Raw genomic sequence first — 12,065 nt, 5'->3', positions numbered from 1 at the left:
GTGGGGAGGTGTTACATAGCCTATGATTTCATCATCCTTTGTGTAATTTTAATGCACAGTTGCTGCATGTTTGATCACGAGCGTGTTCTGCCTCAGTCCCCCCCTTCTACCGTTATAGTAGAGTAAGTCGTTCTCTCTGTTATACTTTGCGGGATTTTCAGCTCTCTGTCCCCATGGCTTCATTTGCGCGTCCCTCTTACAAGTTGTATCAAGCTCTGCCAACCCCTATATAATGAGCTCAGTCTCTGCATCATTGCCACTTAGATCTGCTCCTCATTTTGTTCACATCTCTGTCCTCCCCTGTACAGATATTATTATTGTGAGTGCTCAAGAAATCTCCAACCATCTAGCAGCTGTGTGTAATTTGAGTATAACTGTTGTTGCATTTTTTCTTGTACTGTATAGGATAAGTTTAATTTGTAGGCCTAATGAAGTTTTTGTAATTCGTGTGGGGTTCTTTATGTCAGTCATTTTTGATAATAGTTTGTATCTGTAATTATTTATCTGGCATTCACTGAGTATTATCTGGTATCTCATTTTATCAGGGCTGACTTAGATAAATTTATTCTTGCTAATTTCGTGTTAATAGAGGCTATTGCAGTTAACCATATATTTAACCTGTTTTTGCCATTACATTATCCTTATGAGTCCTGAATGTTTTGTTGTTAATTTAAGCATTAAACTTTAACTTGTAATTTTACCTAACTCTTTTGTTTTGAACCTGGAACTTTACGGGACAGTAGTGACTCTTCGTATTCTCACTTAAAGTGTACATTATCTTTCTCTGTTTCGTAACAGTATTATTATGTTGTTAAGAAGCAGGATTTGCCAGTTAGGTAGTCGAGAAGCTTCTCACTGATTCCCATTGCTTACGGTAGCTAGTTCCAGTGCGAGTCAGAGTTGCCAGTTTGCCTGCTGTTTGTGAGCATAGTTGTTTCGTGAGTTATGCATTAAATTTTGTGCTCTTTTTCTCAGTAATGGTTTGTTTGCGCAATTGCTTGTTAAATTAAGTAATTTATTTTGAGTTTGTATGCTAAATAATTTAGCGTGTTATGCAGTGTAAGAAACTCTGGCATGTTTTGGATATCTCTAAGTTGGCAACTGTTGTTCTCGAGAAGTGTAGAAGTTTCAAGGGTAATGTAAGGATTATAAGGATGGGAAAGAGACTAGAGAGAGTTTAGTCAGTTATCGTTCAGTTTGACCATGGTGCAGTTTAGGAAAGTTTGTATAGCTCCAGTGCTTGTGAGAGTAGTGAAGTGAAGTTGAAGAGCATTCAGTGTAATTATTTTGAATATTGTGGCGGGTTGAACCACACAGGTTACGAACCGTCGTCAAGCTGTAGTATGGTGCTTCAGTGCTTCACCCAACCACTTAAACGACTGGAGGTTAGCTGGCAGGATGTAACCACCTGGGAGTTAGTCAGCCACACACAGTCGGCACAATAACACACTCGTGACTCTGTATCACTTATTTGTAACTTAAGAATAAATAATTTTTCTGCTGCCCAGCATTTCTAATCACCTAAGCTGCTACAATGGTGGCCCCGTCGATCCAAATTGCCTGTTTGGATTTCACCATGCCTGGAGGAGATAGCTTTGACCAGCAAAATGCCGTTTCACTCAAACTACCCACCTTCTGGAGGTCCCAACCCCAGGTATGGTTTGAGCAAGCTGAAGTCCAATTTCACATTCGCCAAATAACAACAGATACGACCAAATATTTCTACGTAGTCAATCATCATGCTCGTGCACAAAGTCTTGCTAGGTTACAATTCCTGAACTGTCTTTTCTTCAAGATCAACGAACCACACGTAAGATGATGATAGGGCCACCTGACAATAGAGCTACAAAGAGTTTACAGGGGCGTCAGAGAGGAAAGTCGAAGGAACAAGACGGGCTAGCTCAGTACCACCTTGACCCTAGTGCCAGTTCGTCGACATCAAAGAAATATGAAAGCAGCTTTAGCAGTTCTGCAGAAGATGAACCTGGTAAAAACAGAAATAGTGACACTGAAATATTATCTGCTACTGTTGCATGTACTTTACATGCATTACACCATTCTACTGCTGCATGCATTTCTCAAGCAGCATGACAGCAGAGAGTTTGGCTAGATAATACTGCGAGGGCTTTGCAACGACATGCAGTTTCAGATAGAGCAGTGGCAGAGATTGCATTTGCCGTCCTGAAAGACTGTGGCATAGTAACATCTGAGGACTGTAGTGATGTCATCAATAGAAGCAAAGTTAGAAGACAACGGCAGGAGTATCGTGAAATCGTCCGTGCTGAAGTGGCAAGTCTTAGTGCTGAAATATAGAGCAGAAAGGATAAAACACTGACTCTCGAGACAGTTGATGGCACAGCTCACCGGAGGTTGACTGTACAGGAACATGTATCACTGGTAGAGAAGCTTGGCTGCAACTATCTCGGTCACATTAAAACTGAAAGTGGCAGTTCTGCAAGCATAAAGCTGGCAATCATCCATTTCCATGGCGAAAATAGCATAGAAGTTCAGAAGCTGGTGGCAATTGGGTGTGATGGCACTGCAGTGAACACAAGAAAGAACAGCGGTGTTATAAGAGTCCTTGAAAAACATGTCAAACGTCCTCTGCAGTGGTATGTTTGCTTTCTCCATGCAAATGAACTTCCTCTACGTCCTTTGTTCGAGCATCTGGATGTTTGCACGACAGGACTAAAAAGTTTCTTAGGGCCTATCGGTTCTTTATTGGCAAATTGAGGAAATGACAGATGTTGCTTTTGAGCCATTAACATGTGAATTTCCGGATGTCAACGTTGAAGATCTGAGTTCGGAACAGCAGTATTTGCTGGTTATTTGCCATGCAGTAATCATTGGCCATTGCTCTGTCTCTTTGTCACATCGTCAGCCAGGAAAAGTCGTTATGTCCCGCTGGGTCACACTGGCCAATCAAGTTCTGCCTTTGTATGTTGTGCCCGAAAGGCATAGTGATAATCTCAGACCAAGTGCTGAATTCATTCTGAAGGTTTACACTCCAGTCTTGTTCACGATCAAGTCCAAACCTTCATGCAAGGATGGCTCTAAGCACCTGTGGCTGCAGATTAAGAGGTCACGCTACCTGTCGCAAGATCTGAAAGCTGAAGGTGATCCAGTGATTCAGCAGATACTTTGGCCACCCTGAGAACGTTTTGCTGAACATGGTAATCGATTAACGACAACATATCAGGGAGCTGGGCATTTGATGAATCATGCGAGCTCGAGCCTCCAAGACACGTCTAGTTGGTATCAGATGCTTTCAAGTACCATCTCGCAATCTCAATGCCAAGGAGTACATCGATCTGATTGACTGGCAGAAGTGTGTCCTGACTGAACCTCCAATCACAAAATCAATCTCTGATGCTGACCTGGAAAGTGTGGTTGGTAACGAAACAACTCTTGACACTAAAATTCCACGTTTTCCATGTCATACACAAGCAATGGAAAGGTGCGTAAAGGCAGTCACAGAGGCATCAATAGCTGTTGTTGGACGAGAAGCAAACGGATGGCTTTATTCGAGCAAGAGTACATGCTTAAGCTATCATGCCAACATTTGACACTAAGAGTGAATATCGCACCAAAATAAGCTTTTTAGATGTGTTGTAAGTGTTGTCCTTGGTGGCTTAAGCTGAACATATTGCGTCATGTACATTTGTATACTGCATATTATAATGTATAATTGTATATTCTGTAATAAAATGAGCGCCAAAGATTTGTATCATTTGTGTCACAGGTTGGTAAAAAACAGATGGTAGAGGGCAGAAAATTTAGTCCTATTTCAATAAAAATTTTATATCGTTAATGAGTAATAACATTGGCAAATTATGGTAGGTATTAAGTCCAATAAATCCATGATTTGATTTTTGACCCCTATTTTCACTCCACGATAGAAGTGCAGGAGGCAGTAAAGGAGATGAAAACAGGGAAAGCTGCAGCTGTGGATGGGTGTGCTATGGAATACCTGAAAGGTGGTGGAGTGACTATTGTTAAGTGGTTAGTAAGATTGTTGAATGTGTGTTTTGTGAGTGGTATGGTGCCAGTTGACTGGGAAAGTGCTTGTGTGATCCCGTTGTATAGAGGTAAGGTGACAAGTATGAATGCATTAGCTTTAGTTGTATAAGTCTGTTGAGTGTTAAAGGTAAGATGTACAGAGGGAGTGATTGGTGATGAACAGTGTGGCTTTAGGAGAGGGAGGGGATCCGTGGATCAGGTGTTTTTTGTGAGACAGGTGTGTGAAAGTGTCACGAAGTTTTTGTGAATTTATATATTAAAGAATACTTTAAAATGTTGCTTGTAAATATGGACAATGAAGTGACTTGTGAAAATCAAGCAGTAAGTTAACTTTATACCAGCTTACTTCGCCGACTCTCTAAGGACGAGAATTTAAAAACTTCCTCAACAGTACACAGCAGAGACTAATTACTCACACATGCTGTTTGTGTTCTGTTAGCCTCTGGAGAAAGTGACTCCACCCCTGACAATCAATAACTAATGCTATTAATGATAAACAGGTTCTTGCCGGTAACTCCAGGCTGGCACAACGGATATAAGCTTAGTACAAGAGGACTTGCCTAAGTACCAGTTATGAATAATACAAAGCGTTTATGCGAACTAGGAGCGGCAAGTAAAATAAGCTTAATGTGGAGAAATAAAACACGAGTTTACATTACATTAAGTACAAGAAAAAGAACTGTAAATTTATTAATTACACTGAAATAAATTTTACATTACATGAGTCTCAAATGAATTCAAAATAAGGAGAACACACTCACTTGCTCACTCAAAAGCTAAACTCTTAAGCCTAGGAAAAACGAAAGGAAATACTGGTCAGAGAGTGGGCTAAGCGGAATTGAACTGGGTGTCAGCACATAGGACGGATGCTGCAACCGCTAAACCTCTACGCCGATTCATGCTGAATGGAGATTTCTGGAACTCGCTGGGCAACGGTGGTGCTGCTCCACACTGGGCCCAAACGAACCTGCTCTCACGACGTTCCTATCCTGACTGATTTCAAATTGTGAGAGAGAGGCAAGGGCTGGCCACGCTTGCTAACTGCCAATGGAAATAATGTGAGCGATACACACTCAGAATAAATCACTCAGCGAAGATGCTAATGTCGCGCTCAAGGATGATCACTTATGAAGCAATGAAAAATGTACTGAAAACACTCCCGATCGGCCGAATACCAGGACGGTTAAACTCAGTGATAAACAGTGGGAATTCCACTAGAATTCGTGGTTTTCCCACTGATGAAAAATGTGACGAATTTATAAATGTGCTCTCGCAAATTCGTGACACAAAGGTATTTAGCAAAAGGTAAGGATGTGTTTTGGGCGTTCATGGATTTAGAGAAAGTGTATGATAGAACTGATAGGGAGGCTTTGTGGATTGTTTTAAGATTGTATGGACTTAATGGTAAGTTGTTAAAAGGAGTGAAAAGTTTTTGTGTAAATAGGAAAGCATGGGAAATACTGTGAGTGATTGTTTTTTTGTAAGACTGGGGCTGCAGCAAGGATGTGTGATGTCGCCTTGGTTGTTTAATATTTATATGGATGGTGTTGTAAGGGAGGTGAATGCAAGAATGTTAGGTGGAGGTCTGAGTCTGGTGAATGTTGATGGTTGATAGTGGAATCTGAATCAGCTGCTGTTTGTGGATGATACTGCACTGGTGGCTGATTCAGAGGAGAGATTGCGACAGTTGGTAGAGGAGTTTGGAAGCGTGTGTGAAAGGAGGAAATTGAAAGTAAATGAGAATAAGAGTAAAATGATGAAGTGTATGAGGCTGGTAGATGGTAGGAGGATGAATACAGTTTTGAATGGTGAGTTGATTGAGAAGGTAGAGTGTATTAAATATTTAGGGTACCATGTTGCTGTGGATGGAAGAATACAGTAGATGCAGAAGTGACGTTTAGAATGAATTAAGTAGGAAAGATGCTGGGAGGAATGAAAAAAGTGTTTAGATGTCGTTCGCTTAAAATGGATGTAAAGAGAAGGCTGTATGAGGGTGTTGTGGTACTGTTTGCGTTATATGGGGCTGAAAATGGAATATGGGTGTAGCAGAGAGAAAAAGTCTGAATGTAATGGAGATGAGGTGTCTGAGGAGTATGGATGAAGTGCAAAGGAGAACTATAGTTGTGTGGGAGATGGCTGATCAAATCGAGCAAAGGGTGTTGCGATGGTTTGGGCATATGGAGAGAATGGATGATGAGCGATTGGTGAAAAAGATTACTGAATCAGATGTCAGAGGTGTAAGGCTGAGAGGAAGACCACGAATAAGATGGATGGACAGTGTAAAGAGAGCACTGGATACGAGAGGGATGTCTGTTGAGTAAGGAAAAGTGGCTGGACGTGATAGAAATGACGAGAGTAATTGTGGATGTATAAAATATGACGCAGCCCTGAGGGTATATTCTCCCGCATTTGGTCTCATCAGCAGATCAGGTCAGGTGTGGGTAATGAGATGGGTCCATTATGATGTGGCAGGGGTAAACCAGCTCCGCTGTCGGGCCCTGCTGCGTATGTCACTGATTGCGCTGCGCAGTTGACCCTCGTGCGGTGTGGTGCGGTGAGGATCTGTCCCTTCTCCCCTTGGGGCTAAGATGCAAGTGAATGTGTTGGGTGGATAAGTAAATTGGGAGTGTGTCATCTTGTCTCGGCTACCTCCCTTTCTTTGGGGGAATCAGCCTAGGTATCTGTCTATCTATCTGTCTATATCTATCTATCTATCTCTATATCTATCTATCTATCTGTATTATGCATACACCTACACTCGCCTACTTTGCGAGAGTATGGGCGACACACTGCGCCGCAAACTGCAAAATCTCTGTAGTTTTATCTAGAATACAGTTCTGCATAATATTTTCTCTAGTGGACTCGCAAACAAGGCGCATCGCAAACTAAAAACACGCAAAGTAGGCGAGTGTACTGTATATATATATATATATATATATATATATATATATATATATATATATATATATATATATATATACAGAGTGTAACGCGACGTATAACAAAAACTTACACCAATGATCTATCATGAAATTTTGAGTATATTTTGTTCTATAACATATACTCTCTGCGACTCCAGTTCAGTACCCAACATTCGGCTTTTAAATGTTAAAGTTTGGTGGGTAGCACGCGCCATTGGGTGGGAGCTTCGCAGGGCGACGGGAGACGAGTATTATTAGCTCATACTGTACTGTACATAAAAATACCATTTCCTATCAGTACAAACGAGTTTTAAGAAGAAACTTTATGTAATCTATTGATTCTTTAACATCGTCATGCATTTCTGCAATTCTTTTGCACAAATCGACTGTAAATTAAGGATTAAACTCAAATTTTATGGCTTGTGAGGGAGAAGGGAGGGAGGAGAGGGGCTGGTGTGTTGTTGCCAGTTATGTAATGTGTGGTTTGTAGGATATTGCTAGCAGCATTATCATAACACCCACAGCTCATTCAGTGGAAAGACATTAGTATAGGTAGTGATTAGCATCACACTAAGTCAGGAGTAATATTAGTTTTCATTACAATTTTTCTGCTGCAAGTAAACATGGCACCAATGCTTTCATATGATGTCGACGTGAGAAGTGACACAGGATTGCCAATGTAACGACTATGCAGCTAGACCTATTTTTTGCTTCTACCTAGCGACACTACTTAACATGACAACATGGTATCTAGCTACATCTTGGATATTTTTTTGCCATTTTTAGGTGATATTCTAGAGATTTAATCGTATTTTCTAGCGATGTTTTGCAGTGTTTCCTATCTAGTGACATTCTAGCAAGTTTTCATGACTAAACTAGCGAGACTGATGATCAGGACTTGGCAGCCCTGCGTCCAGTGTCATTTGAACGGGAAAATTTGCAGGCGAGGCACGCGCTTCAAATACTGTTCTCCGCGTTCAGCTGTTCACTGGGTTCATGAAACAGCATGCCACGTACGTACAGCAATCAAGAATATGCAGATATCGTTTATTTTTAGGATTCTGCGATGGTAATGCCAGTGTTGCAGAGAGGAATACAGGTGGAGATACCCAATGGCGCCACGTTTACTTGCAACAGAAAAATTGTAATAAATACTAGACTTCCTGACTTAAAGTGAGGCTAATCTCTCATTACAATAACGTTTTTCCACTGAATGAGCTGTGGGTGTTATGATAATGCTGCTAGCAATATCCTACAAACCACACATTACATAACTGGCAACAACACACCAGCCCCTCTCCTCCCTCCCTTCTCCCTCACAAGCCATAAAATTTGAATTTAATCCTTAATTTACAGTCGATTTGTGCAAAAGAATTGCAGAAATGCATGACGATGTTAAAGAATCAATAGATTACATAAAGTTTCTTCTTAAAACTCGTTTGTACTGATAGGAAATGGTATTTTTATGTACAGTACAGTATGAGCTAATAATACTCGTCTCCCATCGCCCTGCGAAGCTCCCACCCAATGGCGCGTGCTACCCACCAAACTTTAACATTTAAAAGCCGAATGTTGGGTACTGAACTGGAGTCGCAGAGAGTATATGTTATAGAACAAAATATACTCAAAATTTCATGATAGATCATTGGTGTAAGTTTTTGTCATACGTCGCGTTACACCCTGTATATATATTCGAATAATACATCAGATTCTGATACCAGTGCTAAAAAATAATGTCCAGTACAACGGGCAGTAAACATCCACCTTAAGTTCCTTCCAGTTACAGTTTCTGTACAGTTTCCGTCACAAAAATAACTTGCCACAACAGACACTGTGACCTGACTGGTAAAATCCTCTATGTCTCTCTTGCAGACGTGTTACTAATGATGCCAAGAGCATAATTTCTCCACATCTCACAAAATTCATTTTTTTTTTTCCTTTTTTTTGTGGGGCGGTGGGGGTGAGGGTTGGGAAAGGGCTGAAATAATTTTCCTAATATTTGGAATGTGAACATTTCAATAATAAATAAGCTATTTGGGTTGTCCTTTGTTCCCCAGTGCTAAATGTTTGACTCTGTTATGTCTTTGATCATTTGTAACAGGTCTTTGACCACGAATACCAGTCCCGTGACCTTACGTACCAACATGGTATAGTACCAATTACATAGAGAATTAATTAACAAATTAGCAAGGCTATCTATCTATCTATTGCCTGACGCCTCAATCATCATTTTTTTATTATCGCTATTTCAATGTCCACTGCTCCTCTTAACTGTCTGCTTGCATCCCTCCTCCTCTACGGCAGGTGTGTAGCACCCATCTAACAACAAACTCTCACCCCTTTTCTGTCCAACTCTTTAATGCAAAAGTTAGCCATTACTCCCAGTCCATCATGTATGCAACAGGTCAACTCTGGAACTGTCTCCCTCTATATCTATTTCCATCTGCCTATAATCTCCAGTCTTTCAAACGCTGTGTGTCCAGGCATCTCTAAATGAACGGATCATGAATTTGGTTCTCTGTTATCTTGTTCTTGCCTTTTCTTGGAGGGAACAATCTTGCCGGGTCTTGGCCTTTGGTTGGTTCCTTCTTGCAAGAGGGTGGAAGTGGTGAATGTGCGAGATATGCTGTGATGGCATTGTGTGAAACGAAGATGAAAGGGTGCGAAGTGGAGGAGTGGGAGGGTGTGAAATGTGTAAGATCGGGAATGAATGGGCGAGGAAGATGTAAGGAAGGAGTTGCTTTGTTGATGAATGAGATGTGGCAGAGTGGACTGAGACTACAAATGTGTCAGCTCGAGGTGTATGTATGTCAAGTTCAAGTTTGAGAAGGTGAAAGTGGCAGTAATTGTAGTGAATGCACCGTGTGAGGACAGAAGTGAGAGAGAGAAAGACAGGTTTTGGGATGAGCTGGGTGATGTTGTGGGAGAAATGCCCAGGAGCTACAAAGTGATCGTGATGGGGGATATGAACGGAAGAGTAGGCACTGGTCCTGAGTATGACATAATGGGTTGTTATGAAGTACCAGGAGAAAATGATAATGGGAATCGACTAAAGGATATGTGTCAGGAGAGGAGGTTGTGCGTTTGTAATTCATATTTCAAACACAAAAATGCACATAAATATGCATGGTATAGAGGAAATGGGGATCGGGTTGAAAGAAGCCTGATTGATTACGTGCTCGTAGAGAGGTCGATGATGGGAATAACTGCTGATACGAGGGCTGTGAGAGGACGATGTGGGGATCTGTCAGATCATATGATTGTGGTATGCAAGATCATGCTGAGAGGAGTGAGGTGGAGCAAGAGAGAGAAGAGCAGTCAGGGTGAAAGACTGAAAGTTGAGAAGCTGAGGATCAAAGAAGTGGCAGATGAGTACAGGACCAAAGTAGAGGACGAGTGAGAATCAGTGAACTGGAATGAATTGGATCTGGACAGTCTGTGGAATGCATATAGGGACTGCCTTGTTAGGAATGATAAAGAGGTGTGTGGTGTGGCAAGAGTATCAACAAAAAAGAAGGGTACGGCATGGTGGGATGGGGAGGTTAAGAGAGCGGTGGAGGAAAAGAGGAAGAAGTGGCCAAAGTGGTTACAGGATAGGGGTTCAGTTGATTTAAGAACTGAGTATATCGAGAGCAAGAAGCACGTAAAGAGACTAATGAAGAGGAAAAAGAAGGAGGTAAATGAGGATCTGGGAAAAGAAATGAATCCGAACTATCTGAAAATAGGAAGTTATTCTGGAAAGAAGTGCAGAAATGTAGAAGTGAAAGCGGAAAGAAATGTCATACTGTGAAGGATGCAGATGGTAGGTTACTAACCCACGGAGATAAAGTAAGGACCAGATGGAAAGAATATTTTGAAAGCCTGATGAATGGGAATAGAGAAAGCTGAGCAGCTGTAAACATGATTGGTTTTGGGGACGTGCAGAGAAGGAATGCAGTGCCAGGAGACATGACACTCGCACAAGTGAAGAGCGCTGTGAAACGGCTGGAAAATTGGAAAGCAGCTGAGGTTGATGAGGTGTATGCAGAGATGCTTAAGTGTAGTGGAGAGAGTGGAATGAAGTGCTTGCTGGAGATATGTAAGAAGGCATGGATGAGTGAAACTGTGCCTGCAGAGTGGAAAAAGGCTGTGATTGTACCCATGTTCAAAAATAAAGGTGAGCGAAGTGAGTGCAAGAATTATCGTGGCTTAAGTTTCTTGAGTGTGGTAGGGAAGTTATATGGAAGAATTATTACAGAGAAAGCAAGAGAGATATCAGAAGTCCTAGTGAGTGATGAACAGGGTGGCTTTAGGAATTGCAGAGGATGTGTGGATCAAGAATTTGCAGTGAGACAGATAGCAAAGAAGGCTTGTGAGAAGGACCATAAGGTGTGTATGGCATTCATGGATCTGGAAAAAGCATACGACAAAGTAGACAGAGAGGGATTGTGGAAAGTTTTGCGCATGTATGGTGTAGATGGTAAGCTGCTAGGTGCTGTCAAAAGTTTTTATGATGGTAGCGAAGCATGTGTAAGGGTTAATGGGCATCTAAGTGAATCGGTGTGGTCGTGCGACAAGGTTGTGTGATGTCCCCATGGTTGTTCAACATATATATGGATGGGGTGATGAGAGAAGTAAAAACACGAGTAATGGAGAGAGGGATGGCATTGGTAATGAACTGTGATAGAAAGAAAATCTCAAAATTTGTTGTCTGCGGATGATGCAGTATTGCTTGCAAGTACCGGACAAGAACTTGGCATGCTAGTGCAGAGTTTTGCTGATGTCTGTGAGCGTCGTCCCTTGAGATTAAATGTAGAGAAGAGTAAAGTGATGGTTACTGAGAGAGAAGGTGTGATGTCACAGTGAATGGAGAGAGACTGGCATTGTTGAGAGAGTTCAACTACTTGGGTACAGTGATAGAAAAGAGAGGAAGATGTGCAAAAGAAGTTGGAAGTAGAGTGACACAAGGAAGAAAAGTAGCTGGTGCAATGAAGGCCTTGATATGAAACAGAGGCTTGAGTGTTGCAGCTGCACGAGTCTTACATGAGGGAGTGTTAGTGCCAACCCTAACATATGGGTGTGAGACTATGGTGTGGCATGAAAATGAAAAGTCAAGAGTAAGAGCATTGGAGATGGGACTGCTGA

The 12,065-nt window shown here is 41.6% G+C and overlaps 1 protein-coding gene across 1 annotated transcript in view; it reads left to right on the top strand.

Moving 5' to 3' along the window:
* Positions 1-3,221: 3,221 nt before the first annotated feature.
* LOC145401676 (UDP-glycosyltransferase UGT5-like) overlaps positions 3,222-12,065 on the top strand; it is a 137,909-nt gene continuing 129,065 nt past the window's right edge. Inside the window, exon 1 of the mRNA XM_080273864.1 lies at positions 3,222-3,389. Within this exon, the coding sequence (XP_080129990.1) occupies positions 3,222-3,389 (168 nt within the window). The remainder of the gene's footprint in view (positions 3,390-12,065) is intronic.

The sequence above is a fragment of the Coenobita brevimanus genome, chromosome 56, assembly GCF_032717465.1.
Source record: "Coenobita brevimanus isolate Jiangsu-jjx chromosome 56, ASM3271746v2, whole genome shotgun sequence".
In the NCBI taxonomy this organism is placed as follows: Eukaryota; Metazoa; Arthropoda; class Malacostraca; order Decapoda; family Coenobitidae; genus Coenobita; species Coenobita brevimanus.
This window is presented reverse-complemented; position numbering and strand designations above follow the sequence as displayed.